Source organism: Erythrolamprus reginae, chromosome 5 (genome assembly GCF_031021105.1).
Source record: "Erythrolamprus reginae isolate rEryReg1 chromosome 5, rEryReg1.hap1, whole genome shotgun sequence".
Taxonomy (NCBI): Eukaryota; Metazoa; Chordata; class Lepidosauria; order Squamata; family Dipsadidae; genus Erythrolamprus; species Erythrolamprus reginae.
Genome location: NC_091954.1, coordinates 23,182,157 through 23,208,911, shown reverse-complemented (window position 1 = coordinate 23,208,911; position 26,755 = coordinate 23,182,157). Strand labels below are relative to the sequence as shown.

General features: G+C 40.6%; 1 protein-coding gene across 6 annotated transcripts in view; it reads right to left on the bottom strand.

Annotated features, from left to right (window-relative positions):
• Window positions 1–26,755, bottom strand: part of LRRC20 (leucine rich repeat containing 20) — a 176,008-nt gene that overhangs the window by 61,273 nt on the left and 87,980 nt on the right. For all 6 annotated transcript variants that reach the window (XM_070752223.1, XM_070752222.1, XM_070752224.1 and 3 more), the window contains one exon: window positions 8,835–9,002. In XM_070752223.1, coding sequence (XP_070608324.1) covers window positions 8,835–9,002 — 168 coding nt within the window. The remainder of the gene's footprint in view (window positions 1–8,834; window positions 9,003–26,755) is intronic.

Below are 26,755 nucleotides of genomic sequence, written 5' to 3'. Positions count from 1 at the left end.
ACACAGACATACCATGCATAAATTAAACGTGCCCAGGGGGAGATGTTTCAGTTCCCCCATGCCTGACGGCAAAGGTGGGTCTTAAGGAGTTTACGGAAGGCAGGAAGAGTAGGGGCAGTTCTAATCTCCGGGGGGAGTTGGTTCCAGAGGGCCGGGGCCGCCACAGAGAAGGCTCTTCCCCTGGGGCCCGCCAACCGACATTGTTTAGTTGACGGGACCCGGAGAAGGCCCACTCTGTGGGACCTAATCGGTCGCTGGGATTCGTGCGGCAGGAGGCGGTCTCGGAGATATTCTGGTCCGATGCCATGAAGGGCTTTAAAGGTCATAACCAACACTTTGAATTGTGACCGGAAATTGATCGGCAACCAATGCAGACTGCGGAGTGATGGTGAAACATGGGCATACCTAGGTAGGCCCATGACTGCTCTCGCAGCTGCATTTTGCACGATCTGAAGTTTCCGAACACTTTTCAAAGGTAGCCCCATGTAGAGAGCATTACAGTAGTCGAACCTCGAGGTGATGAGGGCATGAGTGACTGTGAGCAATGAGTCCCGGTCCAGATAGGGCCGCAACTGGTGCACCAGGCGAACCTGGGCAAACGCCCCCCTCGCCACAGCTGAGAGATGTTGTTCTAATGTGAGCTGTGGATCGAGGAGGACGCCCAAGTTGCGGACCCTCTCTGAGGGGGTCAATAATTCCCCCCCCAGGGTGATGGACGGACAGATGGGATTGTCCTTGGGAGGCAGAACCCACAGCCACTCCGTCTTATCCGGGTTGAGCTTGAGTCTGTTGACACCCATCCAGGCCCCAACAGCCTCCAGGCACCGGCACATCACTTCCACCGCTTCGTTGACTGGGCATGGGGTGGAGATGTAAAGCTGGGTATCATCCGCATATTGATGATACCTCACCCCATGTCCTTGGATGATCTCGCCCAGCGGTTTCATGTAGATGTTGAATAGCAGGGGGGAGAGGACCGACCCCTGAGGCACCCCACAAGGGAGAAACCCAGGAGTCGACCTCTGGCCCCCCACTAACACCGACTGCGACCGGCCAGAGAGGTAGGAGGAGAACCACTGAAGGACAGTGCCTCCCACTCCCAACCCCTCCAGCCGGTGCAGAAGGATACCATGGTCGATGGTATCGAAAGCCGCTGAGAGGTCAAGGAGCACCAGGACAGAGGATAAACCCCTGTCCCGGGCCCGCCAGAGATCATCCATCAACGCGACCAAAGCGGTTTCCGTGCTGTAACCGGCCCTGAAACCCGACTGCCGGGGACCTAGATAATCGGCTTCTTCCAAGGACCGCTGGAGCTGGAGTGCCACCACCTTCTCGACAACCTTCCCCATAAAGGGAAGGTTGGAGACTGGACGATAGTTGTTAAGTACGGCTGGGTCCAGGGAGGGCTTCTTGAGGAGGGGGCGCACAAGCGCTTCTTTATAGAGTGATGGAAAAACTCCCCTCCCCAAGGAAGCGTTGGTAATCTCCTGGGCCCAGCTCCGTGTCACCTCCCTGCTGGCCGAAACCAACCAGGAGGGACACGGATCCAGTAAACAGGTGGCGGAACTCACAGCTCCAATGGCCTTGTCCACTTCATCAGGTGTCACCAGATCAAACTCTTCCCAGACAGGTGGACAAGTACGTGCCCCAGTCACCTCGACTGACTCGTTGTCAGTCGACTCTGTTTTACAATTGGAGTCGAGGTCGGCCCGAATCTGAGCGACTTTATCAGCGAAAAACGTGTTAAAGTCCTCGGCACTACTCTGCAAGGGCTCCCCAACTCCCCCCTGATTAAGAAGGGAGCGGGTCACCCTAAACAGAGCGGCCGGGCGGGATTCCGCTGATGCAATCAAAGCGGCATGGTACGCGCATCTTGCCGCCTTGAGCGCCACTTTGTAAGTCTTAATAAAAGCTCTTACAAGTGTTCGATCAGATTCAGACCTACTCTTCCTCCATCGCTTCTCTAGACGTCTCTTCTGGCGTTTCAACTCCCGGAGCTCCTCGTTGAACCATGGAGCTCTACGGGGTCTAGCGCCACGGAGAGGTCGCAAAGGCGCAATCCGGTCAAGAGCCTCTGCTGCAGCCTCGTTCCAGGCTTTCGCAAGAGACTCTGCCGAACTGTGGACAAGTGCCTCTGGAATAACCCCAAGCGCCGTCTGAAAGCCCTCTGGGTCCATCAGGCGCCTGGGGCGGAACATCTTAATTGGTTCCGCCTCCCTGCGGGGAAGGATTGGAGCCAGGAAGTCAAGCCGTAGTAGAAAATGGTCTGACCATGACAAAGGCACTGCTTCTAAGCCCCTTAGTCTCAGACCATTACTCAATTGCTCGGAAAGGAATACCATGTCGGGTGCGTGCCCCCCTTCATGAGTCGGACCCTGTACTACTTGAGTCAGGTCCATGGCTGTCATGGTGGCCATGAACTCCTGTGCCAGCCCAGAGGTTTCGCCGAGTGACGGCAGGTTGAAGTCCCCCAAGACAATAAGTCTTGGGAACTCCACCGCCAACCCGGCTACCTCCTCGAGTAGCACAGGCAGGGCTTTTGACACGCAGCTGGGAGGCAGGTACGTGAGAAATAAGCCCACCTGAACCCCTAAGTCCAACTTCATCAAGAGTGACTCGCAACCCGCAATTTCCGGAGCAATGAGTCCACGTAGGCAAAGGCTCTCCCTGGCTATAATAGCCACTCCTCCCCCCCTTCCCTGGGGTCGAGGTTGATGCCATATCTGAAACCCAGCTGGGCAGATTTCAGAGAGAGGAACACCTCCCTCTGGGCCCAGCCAGGTTTCAGTAATACATGCCAGGTCGGCCTCCTCATCCAGGATCAGATCCCGGATGAGGAGAGCTTTATTTACCACCGACCTGGCATTAAGCAGCAGCAACCTGAGTCCAGGGCCAGAGTTACACTCATCACCAGTACCCAAGATTGGGCTCACGGAGCCAGAACAAGGGATCGTTATTAAGCAACGGTCCCTCGTTCCCCTGGAACGGCTAACTCCGCGGCCCCCGCCATATCTGCCTCTCCCCAGCAACACAGGAATATTCTGACCCCCTGTCTCCCCAGAGATTAGCGCCCCCTCCCCTCCCGCCTCTCCGGCGTCAGGTGGGCAAAGTCTATCATTCATACTGCTTCCATTTATCACATTCATACCATAATCCCACCCGCCCCAACCATTGCATTCATACCAATCATTCGTCCCATATTTACCCCAATCATCCATTAATTACAAAACCCCCTAGTGATATTAAAATGAATTAAATTGGTAATAATTAAAATACTAATAATATATATCACAATATAAAATAGGAATAAAAAGTTCATGGATTAATAGTTAATAATATAAAATCAGAGCTTAGCTATTAATTAAAGTTAGTAAAGTGCAAAGTTCTAAAGTGCTAAAAATATAGGAATAATTAAAAAATCAACTATCCATCAAGCCAGCAATACTGACACATATCATATCATATATATTTTCTTCCTTTCATATATCTTCTCCTCTATTTTTATATTTTTCTTTATATATATTACCTCATGTCTATTCTCTTCTATGTATTGTGTATTGGACAAAATAAATAAATAAAAATAAATAAATAAATAGAAATCACCAATACAAATGCTGTTACTTTTTTCTACCTTTTGCTGCTTTGAAAATTGTATAAAAAGCCATAAACACTGTGAAGGCAATCAGACATCTTACCATCCTGCTATGACTTGTCTCTAACTCCATCACTCTAGGTGGCTTAAAGTTACTATTATACAGTTAAAACATAAAAAGTTAAAATTAGACATTAAAACCATGGACAAGTGAAGATGCGGGATGTGGGGGGGGGGGGGGGAGAAATGGGATGTACTATTTCTCAAACAACCATCTCCAATGCACTGTTCCCCTACTGAAGCCCCAAGCTGACTGGAAGAGTCAGGCCTTCAGGCCTTTACGAAAAGATAGGAGGGTTGGGGCCATCATCACATCATAGGGCAAGATGTTCCAGAGGGCAGGAGCAACAGTATAAGAGGCCCTCCTCCTGGACCCCGCCAGCCGGAATAATTGGGCTCACAGGACAATCCCAATGGGGTATCCCAGACTTAACGGATTCCATTTAGATTTAAAGAACAAAAAAGACATTCACAGCCAGGAGGGTACATAACTTGTATGCCACTCCTTTTTTTTTTGTCCATGGCCTAGGACAGGGGTGTCAAACTCACGGCCCACGGGCTGGACGCTAGAATGTTCCATTCTAGCAAAGGGAAGAAAAGTCATGATACCCAAGTGATGTTGTGACACCATGAGTTTGACCTCCCTGGCCTAGGATATTTATTTATTGGATTTGTATGCCGCCCCTCTCCGCAGACTCGGGGCGGTTAACAACAATGATAAAAAACAACATGTAACAATCCAATTTAATAAAACAACTAAAAACCCTTATTATAATAGCCAAACATACACACAAACATACCATACATAACTTGTAATGGCCTAGGGGAAGGAATATCCTAACTCCCCCATGCCTGGCAACAAAGGTGGGTCTTGAGTAATTTGCGAAAGACAAGGAGGGTGGGGGCCGTTCTAATCTCTGGGGGGAGTTGATTCCAGAGGGCCAGGGCCGCCACAGAGAAGGCTCTTCCCCTGGGGCCCGCCAAACGACATTGTTTGGTCGATGGGCCCCGGAGAAGGCCAACTCTGTGAGACCTTATCGGCCGCTGGGATTCGTGCAGTAGAAGGCGGTTCCGGATGTATTCTGGCCCAATGCCATGTAGGGCTTTAAAGGTCATTACCAACACTTTGAATTGTGACCGGAAACCGATCGGCAGCCAGTGCAGGCCGCGGAGTGTTGCAGAAACATGGGCGAATCTAGGAAGCCCCACAATAGCTCTCGCGACCGCGTTCTGCATGATCTGAAGTTTCCGAACACTTTTCAAAGGTAGCCCCATGTAGAGAGCGTTGCAGTAATCGAACCTTGAGGTGATGCTGCAACTACAAACAATGGAGCACTGAGTTGATTCCCCCTTTGTAAGGACTAATATTGCTTATGTTGAGTTTCAATCCCAAAATACAGTCCCAGAATACCAAGTGAGGAAAATTCTTCTATACCACAGGGACAACCAAGAAACCGTAGTCTGCTGAAAGCTACCCACTGAATTCGGGAATGAGTTCAATTGGGACCAGAATTTCCATGGATGAGCAAGGCAGTTGTTAACTTGGTTGGGCCAAATTTGGTCGTGGTTGTTAAAGTGAATCATGTGGTCATTAAGTGAATTCAACTTTCCCCATCAATTTGCTTGTTGGAAGCCAGCTGGGAAGGTCGCAAATCACGTGACCTGGAGGTACCGCAGCCCTCATAAATGCAGTCCAAATTTTGATCATGTGACCATGGGGCTACTGTGACGGTCGTAACTGCAAAGACCAGTCCTAAGTCAGTTTTTTCAGTGACTTGAATGGTCATTAACCAAATGATTGTAAGTCAAGGACTGTGTGTAGATTGTTGCTTACCAAGCTATTGGAGGAAGAAAACTTGTTCATTGTGTGTGTGTTAACTTTTACCTAGTTATGCCCACTCTCACCTGGAGATATTAAACATCAATATCAATAGCTTTGCCTTCATTTACTTTTTTCACCTAGAGATAAAACATTTTGAAGCTGTGATCTGTCAAAGTTACTGACAAGTTTGTTTCCCCCTTTTCTATGTGAATTAATTGGCTGTCACTACTGTCTAACTTTCAGAAACGTCAGCACATTCAGTTTATCACACTAAAGTTATGCCTATGTTAAGAAACTAAGAGGAAAAATCAGCACACAGCAAGCAACCGCATCTTAATAAGTTATTAACAGGGGAAAATGTGTTCCTATTAAAAGCCTATCAAAATCTCCCTCCTGCTTGTTTGGCTGCAAGAGAGATTAAATTATCACAGAGAATCATGATTAAAAACAAAAAGAAATGAACACATTTTTGGGGGAGGTGAGAACAAATCTAAAAAAATGAGTCAACACAGATATAAAATGTACAGACAGGTTGCTAATATAAAATCTATCAATATTTAATGGGCTATTGCAACATTCAGAAGAAATGGATTTCAAACAATTTTTTCTTGGTCTCTGAAATGATTGCATAGCAAAATGATTATCAGAAAAACCAGCTGTTGTGGCAAAATATTATGGCTTTTTTAACTTTAGGTATACTGCTAATATTTGGGGGGAAACGCTTCATTTATTATTTATTTATTTAAAACATTTATATGCTTCAATGTTTTATTGGTTTTTAATATTTGTAAACCATCCAGTAAACTTTAGCTGAGATGGACAGCAAACAAGAGGAAGGAAGGAAGGAGGGAAGGAAGGAAGGAAGGAAGGAAGGAAGGATCTTTCTTATATTGAATTTCGAATTACTCCCAAACAAAAATTAATGCAACATAAATAATAAATTTATTTTTACTTATTTTATTTTATTTATTTATTAAATTTTCATGCCACCCTTCTTGCCTATAAGGGTGGCTATAAATCAGCATAATTCATATATGTATTAAAACCATAAACGTTAAAATCCTGGCATCAAATTAAAAATCTGTTTTGCCATGAACACCATTTTATCAGCACCAAAAGTTGTAGCATGTTTATTTCTACCTATTCAAATCTGGAGAATTTCCTGTTTTTACTTATGTAAATAGGCCAAGTTGCAAACTTTATTCAGGATTGCACTTGAATATACTGTACAGTATGCACTGTACAATGCATCAAATAAAAATGTACTTCCCATTAAAAATGAAGTAGTATGTAATTTTGGAAATGTGAGCAGGCTAAGCTGCATTAACAGAGTGAATGTAGGGGGTGTCGGAAATGACAGCCAGAATCCTTCAACCGCACAGCCCACAACCCAACACTCGACCAAAGACTAAATACAGATGGATGAAAGAAACAATGTCATCTTCAAAATCAACCGTAACCAATGCAACCAATTCTACATGGGACAAACATCATGTCAATTAAAAACCAGGATCAACCAATACCGGCTGGCAGAAAGACATCATGATCCCAAATCCTTTATCTTTGCCCACACCAACACCAAACAGCACCATTTCAATTGGAGCAACGCTAAAATAATCTACCACCCCACCACGCTCGTCAGTTCATCAAAGCCTGGCACTCTATAAGCAATTCCACCAACAGACACATTGACCTACAAACAGACTATGAAGCCCTCAGAATCCAAATCAACCTTGCCGCTGATTCACCTCCCAGCCGCATGGTTTGCACAGGCAAAAAAGTGTGCGCATTCAAACACAGGCAAAAAAAAATTAACCCCCCCCCCCCAAAAAAAACCTCCCGCAAACAAGATGGTGATGCATGCACAGTGCCGGAAACTAGGCTTCTGTGCATGCACAAAATAAAATAAAAAAGTAAAAAATTGCCCTTCCCAAAATTCTCCAAAAAAGATGGTTCGGCACCAAAGTGGATCCATGATGTCACCATGACATTTATTTACTTACTTACTTACTTACTTACTTACTTACTTACTTACTTACTTACTTACTTATTTATTCGATTTTTATGCCACCCTTCTCCTTAAACTCAGGGAGGCTTACAACATGTTAGCAATAGCACTTTTTTTTTTAACAGAGCAAGGCTATTGCTCCCACAATCTGGGTCCTCATTTCACCCACCTCGTAAGGATGGAAGGCTGAGTTAACCTTGAGCCGGTGATGAGATTTGAACCGCTGACCTTCAGATCTACAAGTCAGCTTCAGTGGCCTGCAGTACAGCACTCTACCTGCCGCGCCACCCCGGCCCACGTTACCAGCAGGTCGCTAACGGTTCGGCCAAACCGGTCAGAACCGGGATGAACCCCCCTCTGAACCAGAGGCAGCACAGACCATCAACCAACTCCACGCCACCAGCAGTTCATCTCCCAAAGATCTTGACCTGATGTAATTCCCCATTACAAGAGTCATCAAAAGACTCTCATTTCATGCACCCAAACCTGAGGCCCTTATAAACAGAGTAACAATGATACTGACATCCCCTAAACTCCACTGAAATGTTGCTTAGCCTGGTAATGAATGTTCAGAAACCAACCCACAAACTCAGAGAATGAACCTTCACCCTCACATAGTGCTACAAATCTAGGAATTGGAACACAGAGATAGAACACAGACATAGAATTGTATAGATTAAATAAAAATAGAAATATTTGGAAACTTATTTACAAGCAAGTAAGTTTACTTTGTGTGTGTATCTGTGTATGTATGTATACACACACACACACACACATACATACATAGATACATATATATATACACACATGCGCACACATATACATACATACACACACACACACACACACACACACAAAGACAGAATAAGCTATGTGAAAAAATGGAAACAAGCACAGACTTTGGATTAAGTTTAGAAGTAAATGATAGGAATTTAATTTTGAACAATCAAGTAGCATTGTGTGGAAAAAACAAATACAGTCTTTGTGTCTGTTTTGTACCATATTAAGAAAAATCCTACTGCTTTGTCTTCCCAGATTAGCCAATATTCTTGGATTTCCTAAACAGTTTTCAGTTAATGTACTAAGTACAACTGCCAAGGTTTAGTTTTAGCTTTTACGCTCTGTCAAGATGAGGCACACCGGGGAAGATTGTACTTCTAAATAGCAGTATCGTGAGATAAAAATCTATCACGTTATGTGTGAAAACCATAATCTTAGTATAAGTTTTGGAATGTGCATGATTAAATGAAAAGTCAAACAGTATTTGCTTGCACAGAAAAACTACAAATGTCAAGACAATATTAATATGAACAAAGTGACACTTGAATGCAGAGCCACATTTTTTTTTTTACCTGTAATCTCATTCTCTTCGAGGTTGATCATTTCAAGAGCCTGCAAAGAAGTCAGCTGGTCAGGAAAAATGTGAAATTTGTTCCTGGACAGGTTGATAATTCTCAGATGTAACAGAGTTCGAACCTCTTCTGGCAGGTGATGAATATAATTCCCTTCCAGATTAAGTTCTGCAATTGGACAGGACGGACAATCAATAAAAATGTAATTTAACTCTTACAATCTTTCAAGTCAAAGTTTTTTTTAACTTCGGGCAATATTCCTATTTTTAATTATAGTGGGAGAAAGATAACAAAGAAAAATAGGTATGTGCATAGATTTTGGATTCATTTAGCCTAGATTAAGGAGTTGTAGAGAGAAAAATCTTATTTTAGGTCATATTTATGCAGAAATATTGGAAATTTAAAAAGCGTCACAAACCTTTAAACATTGTAGAAGGCTTCATATATGGAAGCTTAGAAGAACTGCCTATTCCAAAAAATTTATATAGTAAAACCTTGGAAGATAACACAATCTCTTTTAATATTCTTTTTAATCAGAAATCTATGGAAATCATTGTACTGTAGGTAATTTTTCACAATAAATGCAATGTCTATTATATGATGCTTAAAGCAAGGGATCCTTGGTACTATCTGAGTTTGCTTGTTTTCTTACAAATGTTTCAGTACCCAAACTACTAATATCATTATGGTTGAAAGCATTCATAGCAATGATGGGCTCCTACGGGTACAGTCAGGTACAGAGAACCAACAGAAAAATTTTGGTCAGGTACACAGAACCGGTAGAAATTTATTTATTTATTTATTTATTTATTTATTCATTCATTCATTCATTCATTCATTCATTCATTCATTCATTCATTCATTCCCCTTCTGGGCTCTGGGTATGTTTTTCCCATCGCAGTAAATGAAATTAAATACGTACAATTTAAGAAGAGTTGTGCATGCATGCGTGTGTGTACATACACATACAATTTATATAGTAGATAATGTATATTTGTATGCCTGTGTGTAATATGTATGTACACATATGGCATATACAGTGGTACCTTTATTTACAAACCTAATTCATTCCATGACCAGGTTCTTAAGTAGAAAAGTTGGTAAGAAGAAGCAATTTTTCCCACAGGAATCAATGGAAAAACAAATAATGTGTGTGATTGGGGAAACCATAGGGAGGGTGGAGGCCCTGTTTCCTCCCAGGATATTCCTAGAGAGGCCCCACAGAGGCTTCTCTCGCCTTTCCAGCCCTGTTTCCTCCCAGGAGATTCCTAGAGAGGCCCCACGGAGGCTTCTTCCTGCCTTTTCCGGTTACAGTTTTGGAGGCTCGGGTTTGTAAGTGGAAAATGATTCTTGAGAAGAGGCAAAAAAATCTTGAAAACCTGGTTCTTATCTAGAAAAGTTTGTAAGTAGAGGTGTTCTTCGGTAGAGGTACCACTGTATATATACTGTATAATTAAATAGTATATTTTGGATGTTCAGTAATAGTAAATAGATAGGGAAATTGTATCTCTTTGAGGTGAGGAGAGGCCAGGCACTCTAACCCAAACCCTTGACGTGACTGACATCAAGTTGGCTACCTTTAAGCCAATCACATGACCTTTAATCCACCCCGGTCAGATTATTGTCAAGCCACTCCCACCTGGCCGGCAAGCCACACCGACATAATAAGCCATGCCCACAGTGTGGTAGTAAAAATTTTTGCAGCCCTTCACTGATTCATAGGGCATCTTTTATAGGGAACTTCACACAGATATTACAGTACTTTGAAAAATGTAATGTACTGTTATAAACCATTATCTGTCCACCATTTTAGAAGTGCAACTGATGTAAAAAAGTGTCTCCCTGTCTGCATATTTTGGAAGTGGTATATTTTTAGATAACAGATAGCTTCTGCCTTTTGGAATCAACCGTCAACACTAAAGGATCCAGCAGTCATAAAATATGCTGCAGACCACCCTTGGTAGAGCAGTCAAAAAGGGCTTGAAAAGATATGCCTTGATGTGTCTACACCTACAAAGATCAGAACAGTACAAGCAAATTCCCTATGACGTTCTGTTGAAGTCAAAATTGGGCTTTGAAAAAGCAGTGTAGGAACAGAATAAATGTTTTTAAACTCTGGAATTGGGGAAGCCTGCTGAGAATATTGTGGACTTCCATTAAAACAAATCAATGTAGCATTGAACAAGTCAACTCTGAGTTTTCACTAAAAGACACAAATGAGCAGGCTCAAATTATTCTCCCTCAGATACATTATGGCAAACAGCTGCATGCTAGATGGTTATGGTTACAGTAACGATGGTTACATTATTGAAGATTTTAAAAAAGACCAATTAGGGACCTTTTGTCATGGTGAATACATCATCACCGACAGTTGACATTAATTTGAGGCTGCATAATCAAAAATAATTCAAGCTGCAAGAATCACACTGTTTTTGTTGTTATGGTCCTTCGAGAATTTCCTGAGCTCAGGGTGGCTAAAGGAATAGGTCCATGGAATTTTCAACATTTTTCTAAAATGGTTTGCCAATATCTTTTTCCTAGAATTTAGAGAGAATGACAGTGTTCGTTAGCCAGATTTGGCACCACAAAAACATTTCCCCCCCTTTTTTTATAACTCTTTAATCCCTTTATTCAGGGTGGAGTTGGGACAACTGAATAGAGTTGAGCATTTACTGGCCATTTGCCCTTCCTGACACCTACACAAAATTCACAGCAGATATCTTTTCTGCTAGAAAAACATCTGTCGCTGCTAGGATTGAACTCTCAACCTCCCAAGTGGAAGGTGAGCATCTTTAAGCCACCACACCGCTTCACCATAAGAATTCATAATCTCTCCTATTTGAGTCTAAATACCACATCTAAATGCTTCTCTGCATTTCAGATATACTAGCATTTTATTGTGTGGATAACCATAATTTGTTTGAAGGGCAAGTCATAAAACTGACTTATATGCAGGCACAAATAATCGTCTTTATAAAAGGCAAACTTTATAAATATTCTTCAACTTTTCTTGACATTAAAGTGATATGCATAGCTGTAAAAATATCTTAGAAAAAAGAATAAATAGGAAGAACTATATCAACTTTCAGTAATACGATCATGCTAAATTGCAGCAATGATCCTTTATTAGTACTTCCAAGCTGAGACTTGAATTATATATTCGTTTTCAATCACTTTTAAAAGGAAAAAATATCTCCAGCTCTTCTGTGTTCTTTAGATTCAGCACTCGCAGCAGTTTTAATTTACCAGCTGGAATGAACAATACATTTGAAGAGCTTCAATAAAAGAGACTCAGGATTATACAGGAGGAAAAAACGTTGGAAACATTGTAGGAAGCCTGAAATGCGAACATTTTTATTTTCACAAAAGATGAGTTCCAAATACACTGTCAGGGGTTTAAAATTCAAGGCCCACAGGCCGCATCTGCTTAGATCTGCAGCCCCTGCAGGGCTGCCGTGGAAACAGCAGACTGGCCCGTGGTACTTCTGCCAGGAAAAATGGAGTTTAGGAGGGCCGTGTGCGCCCCCCTATGAACTTCGTTTTCAGCTGCAACAGTCCTGAACTCTGCCACAGAAAACGAAGCTTGGGCGGGCTGCGTATGGCTCTCTCAAGCTGTTTTCGCTGGCAGAGTGTTCAGGCCGCCACAGGTGCTCCTGACATGAGTGATGTTGAGCTGGCCACGCCCAACCTGGCCACGCCCCCCAGCTCTGCCAAGGTCAAACACAACCCTGATGCAGACCTCAATGAAATTGAATTTGACACTCCTGCACTGAATGTATGTCCAGAGAAGGAAAAAGCCACATGTAGAATCTGCCTAAAACAAATGACTGTCAACCTTCTCAGTGGCATAAATGGATGTGGCAAGAAAAACTCTGAAAATACAACCAAAGTATTTGGAATTAGAAACATCAAAACATACTTTACAGACAGTCCTTGACTTACAACCGGTCACTTACTCACTGTTACAATGGACTCTTCCCCATTACATACAATCCAATTTTTGAAATGATGACTGCTGTACACCATCATGTGGTCACACGATCACATGTTGGGCTTTTGGAAACCAACTCATCTTTACAATCATTTGCAGCATCCCATGATCCTGTGCGCTTGTGATTTGTAACTCCCCCCCCCCCCAAGTTTCTGGAATTTTCTTCCAGTTTCTGACTAAAACCACACATTGAGAAAATGGATTCATTTAACAACTGCACATTCACTGGACAAGCACAGCGAAATATGTAAAAAAACAACAACAACTGGTCTGATTACATGATCCCTCAATTTACAATCGTATTGACTAAAAACTGTATTTCTGGGCTCAATTGCAGTTGTATGTTGAGAACTGCCCGTATTGGAAAGTCCTTGAAAGTCAATGGTCTTCCTCCAGGAAAACTTTAGTAAAGAGGTCCAAGCAAGCTCACTCCCACTATATATGTTTATTGTATTTATTTATTAGATTTCTATGCTGCCCTTCTCGAGACGACTCAGGGCGGCGTACAACATTATAAATGGAACAATATATATAAAGAAATCCAAATTACGTTAAAAAGAATTATAGAGGTAGAAACCCCCATATACAGTCATAAACATTCATCCAATTCAATCATTCATAATATTGGCCGGAGACAATCTCAACACTCACGGCCCCCATGCCCGCCGGCAGAGGTGGGTCTTCAAAGGTTTATAAAAGATTAGATTTGTATTGTACATTGTTTCTATCACTGCTATGAGCCGCCCCGAGTCTGCGGAAAGGGGCGGCATACAAATTAATTAATTAATTAAGTAGGTAGGTAGGTAGGTAGGTAGGTAGGTAGATAGATAGATAGATAGACAGACCAGAAGGGAGTGGGCAGTATGTATCTCTGGAGGGAGTTCGTTCCAGAGGGCTGGGGCCACCATAGAGAAGGCTCTTCCCCTAGGCCCCACCAGTCGACATTGTCTGGCTGACGGGACCCAGAGAAGGCTGACTCTGTGGGACCTAACTGGCCACTGGGATGCATGTTGGCTACAACACTGAAACAGATACATAAGAGAACAATAAAGGGGTAATGTAATCAGTGCCATTTCTTCCATAATTCTTTAATGGGTATTCAGTTGATCTTATTGTTCTTTCTCACACTTTTGATATTTATGTATGTATGTATGTATGTATGTATGTATGCATGCATGCATGCATGCATGCATGTATTAGATTTGTATGCCGTCCCTCTCCGAAGACTCGTAGCGGCTCGTAGCGATATCCTTCCTAATGGTATCAAAATGTACCATAAACACTTATTTTATTTGCATTCCACTGACCTTCTGTTGACCATCTCCACTCCAGTACAGAATGTTTAGGTTAAACATCTACATGACTTCTAGGAAAAGCTATCATTTCTATTTCCATATATTTATTATTATGTGCAATGGTCCATACCACAGATTTGACATTATTGTCTAATATAAAGACAATGTGTTAATCTTGTTTTTTAAATTCTTCACCTGCCCTTTTAGACAGAAGACCACACCAACATTCAGTGCTTTAAATCATTCAGTGCTTTATGTATTCAGTGCTTTAAAGCATTCAGTGCTTTATGTATTGCAACAGAAGGTACAGGAATTATGAGTGGTAGTCCTTAGATAAAATTAGACTTCATCTCCCTCATCACACTCTGCTCCCGTTCAAAATAAATGGCATTACCCTCTGTTCTAAAAGTGAAATTAAGGTAGCACATGGCAATGACTTGGTGCCAGAGGATAGGGCCCAATTGATACCCCGAAATTTCATTCACATACTTAAATGTGATCCCAAGAGCCATATCAAAATCGCTGTTCCCAAAATTGCTACAAGCTTGCAATTTTACCAAACTGGAGTATCGGAATAAATGGATTCTATTAAACGTAATGGATCAAAGCACTAGGTTCATATAGTCAATCAAGAAAACCTCTTTCTGACAACTGCACATTCCTGGTGCAAAAAGACCACAATCTACAGTTGATCCCAAACAAATTTTCAGTTGCTGCTCTGTTCTTCAGCATATCAGCCTGAACAACATTGAAGGACTTTATTAACCCATGTCAAATACCAACCCTAGAGAAAAATAACTGTTGGTGACACCCAGCTGACAAATGTAAAGAACTTCAAATGCTTGTGAAGCATCATCTCTAGCGATGGCTCTTTGGAAAAAGAAATGGACTCATTAGCAAGGCCAGCCAGGCTTTGGGGCTGCTGCATAGCAGAGTGTTCAGTCAACATAAACTCCACATGTCCACAAAGATTAAAGTCAACAGATTTATAGTTATTTCTTCTGTCCTTTATGGGTGTGAATCCTAAATGATGACTCATCAAAGGACTGGAGAAATTTTACACGCAAGCTGTCCGGTCCACCCCTGACATTCATTGGGAATATTGTGTCTCCATTCATGTCTCCTTGAAATGCATGGGTCCATTAGCATTGAGTCCGTGATCATCAGAGCTCAAATGTGGTGGGTGGGGCATATCTTTAGAATGGATGACCATCATATGCCCTACCAGTTGCTCTGTAGTAAACTAGAAATAAGACAGACCTTGAGGTAAAGGGCTAACTGTTTGGCCCGGTATGGGCATACTGGTAGCAGCAGTCACCCATGACTGGAGAAGTGTTAGCGGCGGCAGAGGGTGAAAAACTGCACACGACGGTAGCGTGCGTGGGCACATCTGAACCAGTAGGGAAGGTAAGATTTCACCACTACCTTGAGGACGTCCACCCAAGCACTACAAAGATGCTGTAAAGGAAACTCTATAACAGTCAACCAAGGGAATTAGAAACTGTGACAGAACCCACCATCAAAACTGATCGAAAACCATGAGCAGTGTCACAGAATAATACCCAAAGTTATGTAACAATGGGTGTACCCACTGTGCTAGTCTCTGTGTTTCCAGCTAGGACTGAAGGATCAGCGTTGGTATTCACAGATGAACTACACAACAGTGTGTCTTCTTCAAATCCAAAGGACTCCCTATTATTATATGAAATGAAATTGAATGAAATAGGGAGAGGGAGGTGCCAAGCACCATGGCGACACGGAGTTCCACTCGATCTGTAGGGGAACCCCAATCTCCCCATCGTCTGGGGATGTGGTTCTATTAGAACCAGGTCGGAACCACCCTGTAAGGGTGGTGAAGAAGTGGGACACTACCAGTGAGCTGGAAGGGGTTGGCAAACCTCCCAGCAATCCATCTTAGAGTCCATAACCGGTGGCAATGGAGATCGGCTTTCTCCACCAGGAGGAAGATAAACTATGATGAAAATGAAGGAAATGATTGTGAATTTTGGAATTTGTCTTCCCTATTAGATAGGTTAATAATTAGAAATTATATACAAAGAATTTATAATTTGATGTTGAATATTAAATATAAGTAAAAGTGGACTTTTAATGGGATGCGGGTTTTTAGTTATTAGGAAAGTAAATAAGGATCAGAACAGGTACTATGGCTTAGATTTAAGAAGTGAGAGATATATTACTTAGCAGGTGAAGGAAATTTTAGCAGTAAATTTAATTGGAAGATAATTTGTGTATCTGGAAGACAAAATTAGAAAAGGAGGTAGCAAAAGTTAAGATATACAGTAGACCCCCGCTCGTTGCGAGGGTTCCGTTCCAGGACCCCCCGCAACGAGCGGGTTTTCGCGAAGTAGCGCTGCGGAAGTAAAAACACCATCTGCGCATGTGCCATTTTAATTTTTTTTCTACCATGGCCTGCAGACTCCTAAGTACAGTGTTCCCTCGATTTTCGCGGGGGATGCATTCCGAAACCGCCCGCGAAAGTCGAATTTCCGCGAAGTAGAGATGCGGAAGTAAATACATTATTTTTGGCTATGAACAGTATCACAAACCTTCCCTTAACACTTTAAACCCCTAAATTGCAATTTCCCATTCCCTTAGCAACCATTTAGATTATTACTCACTGTGCTTATTTATTAAAGTTTATTTTAAAAAATATTTATTAAAAGCAGACGAAAGTTTGGCGATGACATATGACATCATTGGGCAGGAAAAACCGTGGTATAGGGAACAATCCATGAAGTATTTTTTAATTAATATTTTTGAAAAACCGTGGTATAGACTTTTCACGAAGTTCGAACCCACGAAAATTGAGTGAGCACTGTATTTTTTTTTCAATTCTTCTGCTATTTTTCATCTTGCCTGTTATCCCTGGACTATCAAGGCCATTTGTTACTTTTGTCTACATGTACCAATTTTCCGACTTTTAAATTCTGCTATTATATAAAGCACTTGTTTTTCCTTTGAAATACTTTTTGTCAGAAGTCTTTCGGAGCTAAGACTGAAAAAAGAGATGAGAACTGCTCCATTTCTTTCAATAGCTTCAGAATTAATTGACTGGAATCCTCCAAGAGCTGGAAGAAAAGTTTAGGAATAACTGAAGCAGAAATAAAATCTCTTTCAGAAAATGGCAACTTTTGGAAAAAAAACCCATATAGAATATATTTTAGTTAGAAATATTGCACAAGATTATTTTTTTATTTTGTTTCATGTTGTATATGTTCTCTCTGGTATTTAATTCCTGTATACAAATTCAGTAAATCTGTGGTTTATATAATTTGGCACTTATCCAAGGGCAGAGTTTCCTTTAAATCTTACAATTCCCTATATATTTTTTGTAGGGAAGATTCTTTGAAGTGGTTCTCTGGGATTTGACTAACTCTGTTCTTTATATCCTTCACTATGAAGTGGTTTCATGTGACTGCTTAAAACTAAAAAGGGATTTCTACATTCTTGCATTTCTTTTCTTTTTTTAAAGAATAAAGTTTGATTGTATTTATCTCTTGGGAGATTAGCCTATCTCCTAAAAAATGAGAAACAAAATGCCACACGCCTTAACACTGCAGTGCCAGGAAAGCTCCTATATAATTTACTAATTGCTGGATACCCATGCTTCACTATGAAACTGACCTTCTTGACATGTTTCATGACAAAGCCATCATGACAAATTCCTTTGTGTCCCATCACACTTGGTCAATAAAGAATTCTATTCTATCTATTCTTATCATGGAGTAGAATGTCTAAACTCTCAGCCCGCAGGCCAGATGAGTCACGTGCTGGCCACATCTACTGGCAGTTGGAACAGAGTTCTTCTCAGGTGGGAAGGGGGACATCGAGAATGTTAATAATACTGTAAATAATAAATTAATGATCTGATGGTCATTTTGAAAAATCATTTCTTAGCAAACACCTAGAAGACAAGAGGAACGTATGTGCCAAGTTTCAAGTTTGTAGGCTTTACGATTCTGGAGACTTTGTGATGATGCGTGAGTGGCATTTGGCTTTTATAGATATATAATTCATTTTTTCAATTTTTCAATTTATCAGACAAAAGCACAAGTCTTTATCTCTTGTATGACAGATTCTGAAGAGAACAATAGATGAAGTACTGCCTAATAATTTAGGTGTTTACAGCAAGAACTAGCAAGACACCTTCTAGGGCAGAAGGAACATCTCCTGTGGTAGGGCCTCGATGCTACAGTTCCTTTTTTCATGCAGGATGCCTGTTGCTATGCAGGTTATTGACAAAGGACAACATGGCTAACATTGGTGCACTTTTTGGGTAATAAATCACATATAATATGATTCCAATATTGATTTTGAATGAGACTAAAGCAGCAAAGTTTACACATGGGATGAAAATTGGAAAGTTTCTCCTATTTTTGTTATAAAATAGATAACTTTCTTATTGAGCTTTAAATAAGAAGAGTCATACTGGGTTAGATGAAAGGCAAAGGGATTTTACAGAAACCAGGCAGATACCTTTGGAAAAACTGATCATTAGAGCATCCACCCTGTTCCTATTGTGGCTTTACATGATCGCTATTCAAAGCATGAGCCTCTAATCCAAGAAGTAACATTTAATTATTAGCCATTAATGGCTTCCTCTTCCTTTCATCTGATATCTCCTTCTAAAGTCATCTGAGGGAGGGGAGTGACCTGAGATAATATGGGGAAACAGTCTGGCAATCTGGTTATGAAAGGTGTAAGATTAGGATGTTTGTTCATTGTTTATTGGATAGTATTATATAGCTATGTTGATATTTGATTAAGATATTATGGTATATATATTGATGTGTCTTTAGAGTGTGTTTAGAGTGTGTTAAAAAAATAAAAAAACTTTTACAAAAAGAAAGGAAAAAGAAAAGAAAATAAAGGAAGGAAAGTAAGGAAGGAAAGTAATGAGGAAAGAAAGAAAGAAAGAAAGAAAGAAAGAGAAAGAAGCCTGTGAAATTTGAAAAACATAATGATATTCCTAGAGAAAAAGTTCTAATTATCTGTTTTGGCCAGTTCCATGAGATGCTTTGATCTGAAGATTTATAAAAAGCAAACAAGGGGTAATTGGCTCATCAATCGTCTCCATCCATTATCAACCCACTCACATGAAGGTCCCAGAAGAACCTGTCAATAGTTCCTTACTTAGGGAGGAAAGAAAATGGATGCTCGCAAGAGCTACTTTTCCTTTCTGACTTTGGGAATAAGCTTCTGACTTACTAGGTTTTCAGAAATTATTGAAAGCAAAGCCATTTAGGAGAGCTTTTGAACTACGAATATCATTATCAAAGTATCAACTGTATATTTTGCTTAATTATTGTGATTACACATAGAGAGAGACACACACAGACACACACACACACACACACACCAGATTTGTTTGTTAGACTGCAGTTGCGTTACTTTTAAAATTATTTGGCTTTGATTATTGTTTTATAGCATAGATGTTTTAGAGAAATTGGAATTCATTGTGTATTTTGATTGAGAGAAAGAAATCAAACAGCTAATAAAATATTTCAGCATTATTATTTTTATTTAAATACTGCTCACCTCCATTCTGCTCCTCACCAGAGATCATCCGTAAGTAATGCCAATACTGTTTCTGTCCCAACTAGTGATGGGCGAACCCAACAGTGTTCGGGTTCGGCAAGTTTGGACGAACTTTATGCAAAATTTGGCCGAACCGAACCCAAACTCGAACCCGAACGGGGAATCCCTCCCACGAAGAGATTCCGGGGGCGGAGCTTTGACATCACCGGCAGGTTGCTAAGGACGCCAAGGTGATCACTTCCTGGATTTCATGGAATCCAGGAAGTGATCACCTTGGCGTCCTTAGCAACCTGCTGGTGACGTCAAAGCTCCGCCCCCGGAATCTCTTCATGGGAGGGATTCCCCAGCTCCTTCAAAGGGAGGTCTTCACGTAAAAATAAACATTGTTATTTTTACCAAAAAGGACGCTGCAGCGGCGCTGCAAGCAAAGGGCGGTCCTTTCACGTAAAAATAAACATGTTTATTTTTACATGAAAGGACCGCCCTTTGCTTGCAGCGCCGCTGCAGCGTCCTTTCACGTAAAAATAAACATTGTTATTTTTACGAAAAACTTTGCCCGAAGGATAATCTGTTTCCTCCAAGATCCTCTGGAGTTGCAACATCACCACCTTGTCAACCAACATCCCTAAAAAAGGAAAGGTGGGAGACTGGAGGAAAATTGCCCAGAATGATGTGATCCAGTGATGATGTCTTGAGGAGGGGATGTACCACAGCCTCTTTAAATCTAGGCAGGAACATCCCCTCTAATACAGATGAATTTTTGAGGGACATAATTGTTTATTGTTTGTTTGTTTTGTTTATGTATTATATATTGGAGGTGGTGACCTCTTGAGAGCTGTACACAACATAATTTCATGTTAATGCACATTTAGTACATTAGTCCACATTTAAAGTGAGAGTAAAGGTTGTCTGTCTAATTTGCCATCATTGGGGCCAACTTTCCTGATCCCTCTTGGGTAGCCTTAACCAGCCAGGAAGGGCATGGAACTAGCACACAGATGATGGCATGTACATTCTGGAGGACCCTGTCCAGTTCTTCAGGTCCAAGAGATCCAAAGTTCACCCCCTGGGCATCTCCATAGGACTTGCCTCACACTTGGCATACAGCTGAGAATAGATCTGGGCAATTTTACCCTTTAGGTCAGGTGAGTGATACTGCCCCCTGGGGGCGGTGGGATGACTTAAGGGGCCGCTAAGAGGCAAGGGTGGTGGCAGGTGGTTGCTAAGAAAATGCAGAAACTCTTCTCGCTGTGAGAAGTTGTTAATTGCTCGCCCTCGCAAGACGAGTTTCTGTATTTTTTTAAAGCTTTTTTTCCCTAAAGAGACCAGCTGACAGACACATGGAGCTGTTAAACTCCTGTAAGACATCCGTCTTGCGGTGGGACGCAATTTGTGGGTGACAGGTCAGGAGGGGCGGAACGGGGCAGGGTGGTCCGTGAGACTTTCGAACAAGCAGGAAGCAAAGCTTTGGAGGGGAGAAGAATTAGAGTCCCTGAGAGTTGCTGCGTGCTTGTAATTCTACAGTGAAGAAAAAGGCTGTTGGGAGAAAGAACATAAGCTATGCGCCCAAAGGAATGTTGAGTTGAGTTCGATTTCCTTAAAGTCACGGGCAGTCCCATCCAATTAACAGCAGGGCTTAAAATAACTGGGCTGCTCCCTAGAATTGCCTCCTTGTTCAGTGATCGTTAAAATTGCTTTGTATACACTGTTTAATTCAATGGAACTACGCCCATATGCAATCCCAGGTACAGTATATACCAATTCAAATTCCTTTGAGTTGGATTGGAGGTGGGGTTGCCCCAGTGAAATGTGTATATTGTTTTCACCTTTCTGATATTTGTATAACTAGTTGTTTCATGGAATACAGTTCACACTGCATTTGCATTATGATTTTTTTTGGTTGTGTATCTAAATTATTGCAGAGTCACTTGGTTAAAGTAGTAATTACTTCTGCGTGAAGTTGAGAACAAGGAAGATTTTTATTCAATTTTGTACCTGACAAAATTAAGCTACCTTAATGTTTCAGGAGTGTTACATTTCATAGTTTCTGTACTTTTAGAAATCTAAAAATCTGAGCTTTTATCGTTATCATTCATGTGCATATGTGACTAGTTTTTTCTTCACAAATAGTTTTAACATATTCCCATGTAATACCTGCTAGTCATCTGATCTAGTGAGGCTGTTAGAATATATTTGTATTTTATTTTATAATACCGGTGTTATTTATTTGAGGACTGTTATTAATGCTCAGAATGGTTTCATTTTGTTTTCTTCAAGATCTGTTAGGCTTCTTTTTACTGTTCATAGGCCTTGAAAGTTGCTTAGCCAGGGAAGTGAAACAAGGTATATATCCTAGAGTAGCTTCTTCTTATTTGATAAATACACCTTCAGAAAATTTAAAGGCTCTGACAGGGGACCGCAATTGACCGCAATTGAGCCCAAATGTATATTACTGGGACAACTGTTAAGTGCATTTTTCCCATTTTATGATTTTTCTTGCCACAGCTGTTAAGTGAGTCACTGTAATTAAGTTATCATTGTTGTTAGCCGCCCCGAGTCTGCGGAGAGGGGCGGCATACAAATCCAATAAATAAATAAATGAATGAATGAATGAATGAATGAATGAATGAATATTGTGTTCCCTTTTATTTTGTTTGTCAGAAGGTTACAAAAGGGGATCAAATGACCCCTGGACATTGCAACTGTCATAAATATGAGTTAGTTGCTGGGCATCTGAATTTTGTTTTTTGAAAGATTATTTATTTATTTTCAGAAAATAAACATAAATATTTTTCATATTTTTTTAACAGATTATAATCTGTGTCTATTGCATTTCAGGTTTACCAATATATAGATATGCAGAGATGGACGAAATGACTAACGCAATTAAGGGAACAAAGGACAAAGAAACCAAAGAGACATGTCATAAGTGGTATGAATGGATCCAAAATAAAAATAAAATGTAATGATATAGGGTGTAACTGAATTTAAACAGTAACTGAATTAAAACATGCCTGGGATAAACATATAGTATAAGGGCAGACTAGATGGATGATGAGGTCTAATTTTCTGCTGTCAATATTCTATGTTTCTACGTGTATATAAAAATAAAAATAAATATTTAGCAATAGTGATAGACGAAACAAGTATTGAAACAAGTATGAATAGTTATTTTTTCCCTTTTATCAGATTAAAATTAGAGACATTAATGCTTATTGCTATTTCTTTTTCTTTTCTGTTTTTCTTATCATAAATGTATCTGAACATATAGCATTCATTCGTCAAAGCAGCAAGTATTTCCCCTAGCTCCATCAGTCCCAGGTGAAGACCAATCAAATGGGTCTAACCTCTCTGTGGAGGGCGTAGAATAAGACAACCTCAAAACCATCAGGATGTGATCTGACCAAGACAGAAAAGAGCCCCAAATTAGCTCTTCTCTCAGAGCCACCTCTACAAGAAAACCATGTCCAGAGTGAGACCGAAATCCTGAGTTGGACCATGAATGACTTGCGAGAGGCCGATTTCTGTTATGGAGACCATGAATTCCTGAGCTTCCTCAGAGGTCCACTCCAGGGATGGAATAATGAAGTGTCAATCCTGTCAAGCCAATCCTGAGATGGCCTCTTGCAGCTCAGACAGGGAAGTTGGTACCCAGCAGGGAGGCTGGTACAGTAGCAACTATCCCAATTGCCCCTGTGAGCCTAACTTCAGGAACAGAGTCCCACAACCTGTAATTGTGGAACAGCACACCTGAGGGCTAAATAGCACATCTGGTGCTAAACCCTAAGCTTGGCAGAACATATACACAGACACGCTCCCGAGTCCAGCCAGGTCTCAGTAATACATGTCAGGATGACATTCTCCTCGTCTTATCTAATTCTCTAAATTACTTCTTCAGGGCAAAGGGCATTTAGCAAAAAAGAGCAATTTGTTCCAGTGTTAGAAGCTATTGTGTGCTCTTGAGCAACAATGAGGATACTCAGCGGTTTGTTTTTTTATAAAAATAGGGGGTCCACAGACATACACCCTGGCATTCAAAGGAGTGAGGTAGAATACAGAACAACCAGACCAATAACTTCTTTGTCCTTTCTTGAATCAATCTCACGACAGTCTTGGAACAATTACAGTCATTATATTATATCCCGAGTTAGCTGTCCCTTCCAAGAATTTTTTGAGAGAATCTTTTGTATTTGAAATAATGTACAGCATTATAATTCAAATTTTAACCGCAGCAAGAATCTTATATGCCCAGACTTGGAAACAGAAGCAAACAGCTACCATATTAAACATTGTAAATAAAATCATGGACTACGCAGAAATGTCTAAATTAACCATGGAATTACAAAATAGACAAGATACGGTATTTTACGAAGTCTGCGGTAAATGGTATGACTGGCTGAAGAAACAGAAAATCTTTCAATTAATCCAAAAAGAGAGTAATCCAATAAAATAACCTAATAGTGTATGACAAACTCCTGCAAGATACTCTACCTTATATAATTTTTTTTAAAAAAATTAAAAATTGCTTATATAACACTGGAAAAACCTTAAAACCATAATCCTAATCAAATTAATAGAAATTTATAACTACTCATAAAAAAAGGAACAACACTCCAACGATAAATACGGACTTTACGTCGTAAGGAAACGATATACCAGCTTATTGCTGGTTTTATCTTCTATCTTTTTTTTCAATCTATTCTCTTTATCTTCCTTTCTCACTTTGCAATTTTATTCCTTTTCTTTCTTCATATCTTCTTTTCTTCTTCCCCTTTTTGCTCCTTTTCTCTCTTCCTCTCTAACTTTTCCTCTTTATTCTTTTTCCCTATGTAAGTATGTATACTATTCTAAAATTGCATATTCTAAAATCACACAAATTTGTACCAATGTTTAAATAGTCCTTTTGTTTTCTGTATTCCCTTCCCCCATTTATTTGTAATAAAAATTATTTTTTTAAAAAATGTACAGCAGCTCTTAGAAATGTTTACGTTATAGAAGTGCACTTATCTCTGAGACTTCATTTTGCAGACATAATAGAGCTTTTTGGTCAGTGCCTGGAAACATTATAGCAAATGGGGTGAAAAAGCTGTAATGTTATGGAAGCCATTAGCCTTAATACTGCAGTAATTCTACCAAAGGAACAAGGATGGATGAGCTCTAGGAATATTCTTATTTTTAACCTTACCCATCTTCCATCATTCTAAGCCTAAAAAACTTTTGGAAGCCCTTCTAGGAATGATGGGAACATATATAAAGGGTATTAGTTGATAAAATGATTGCAGGAATTACAAAAAAGAACTTTGTGTCAACCAGGTTCCTATGTTTCAAGCTTTTGGGCTACACATGTACAGGTAATCCTCAACCTAAAATGGAAGTTGGGGACTTGGACTGTCGTCACTAAGTGGTGCAAAGTGTGACACTTTGTTTAGCAACAGCAATCTAGTCCTGATTGCTGATGTTTCATGAGTACTTCCTGCCGGCTTCCCACAATCAAATTGATTTGAGAAATTACGAGCTCCATTGAGAGGTTTTTGGAACAGTGCACAAGGGCCTCAGGACCACTTGAATTTCGGAAGCCTCCTCATTCTGTGGCTGAAAATTCTTCTTGTATTTTGGCATGGAGCTTTCTTAGCCAGCCCACAGAAATGAGAGGAAGTCCTCTTGGTTGATGGCAGTGGCACCTGACCTTTCCCTGCTGGCTTCCCCATTGACGTTTTGGAAAAGCCATCAGGGAAGATTGCAAATGGTAATCACATGATCACAGGACGCTTGGCAATCAGATAGAAATGCAGATGGAGAGCCCAAATTAAAATTGTATGACTATGAATGTACTATAATGGCTGTCATAAGTTCCTTTGTTCAGCACTGTTGTAATTTTGAACAGTTGTTGAGCAACTGTTGATAATGTGTATTTGTGCAGGACTACCTGCACAAGTACTCATGGACACAGACATTTGTACCCTTATTGTTATTCTGAAATAGCATCTTTTGAGCAAGGTTGATTCTATTCAGTAGAACTAAGGTGCATTTGTAAATTTGGCAGATTCTTGACTTACCACCACAATTGCAACTGCAACATCTGTCACATTATAAATGTAAATAGATAAATCATTATCAAGATAAGGGATTTCGTGTACTTCAGATTGCCATCTGAAATATTCAGACAGAGGTATTGGTTACACGTAAGACCCACAAAATTGCCTCTTTTGTCTCTGGCTCAGAAACCAGAATATATTAAACATGCATATTACAAAATTAAAATTTGCCTTGACTATGGCAATCACTGCTATTATTTCAGGATGAGAAGAAGGTATTTTGCCAACACACATGGTCCTTCCTTCTGTTTAGTCAGTTTGCCAAGATGCAAAAGAAATTCTTTGTGTGTACCCATAAGCTCCAAAAACCATGAAAGGCAAGCTGAATTACTTGAAAGCAGTTTCCTTTATTGTTCCTCACACATTGATAGGAATCTTGCCAAACTAAAGCAAACAATTTGTGTCATTACAGATGTCCTGTGTGAACCTCTAGAGAGGAGCTATCTTGATCCTCTTCCCCCTAACCAAACTATCTAAACTTTTCTGACTCTCGCTCCTCTGGAATGTAGCCCTTCCTTCCTGGGAATCCAGACTACATTCAACCCCAGTATTTCTGAGTCAGTTTATGACTGCCTGGATTAGTCCCTTTAGTGTTCTTAACCAGAATAAGTATTACTTATCTTCTATTCATATTAATTTGCCATCCAATCATAAAATTTTCCCAATATTATAGTATTCTGAATCCTCCTTTTCTTTCATTATCATTGTCAATCTGTTTATTTCCGTACAATCCTCGCCTTCATAGGGGGCTTTTATTGCTTTCCAATTTTGTGCAAATACAATTCTAGCTGCTATACCTATATACATAATTATATATATATTCTTTGTAATATTTCTCTTAAATACCCAACAGGAATATCTCTGGTTTTAATTCTATACGTTGTTTCAAAATCTATTCTATCCACATTTAAATTACCCTCCAATATGCTTTGGCTTCAGCACATGTCCACCACATGTGATGAAAAGAACCAGTAACTGGTG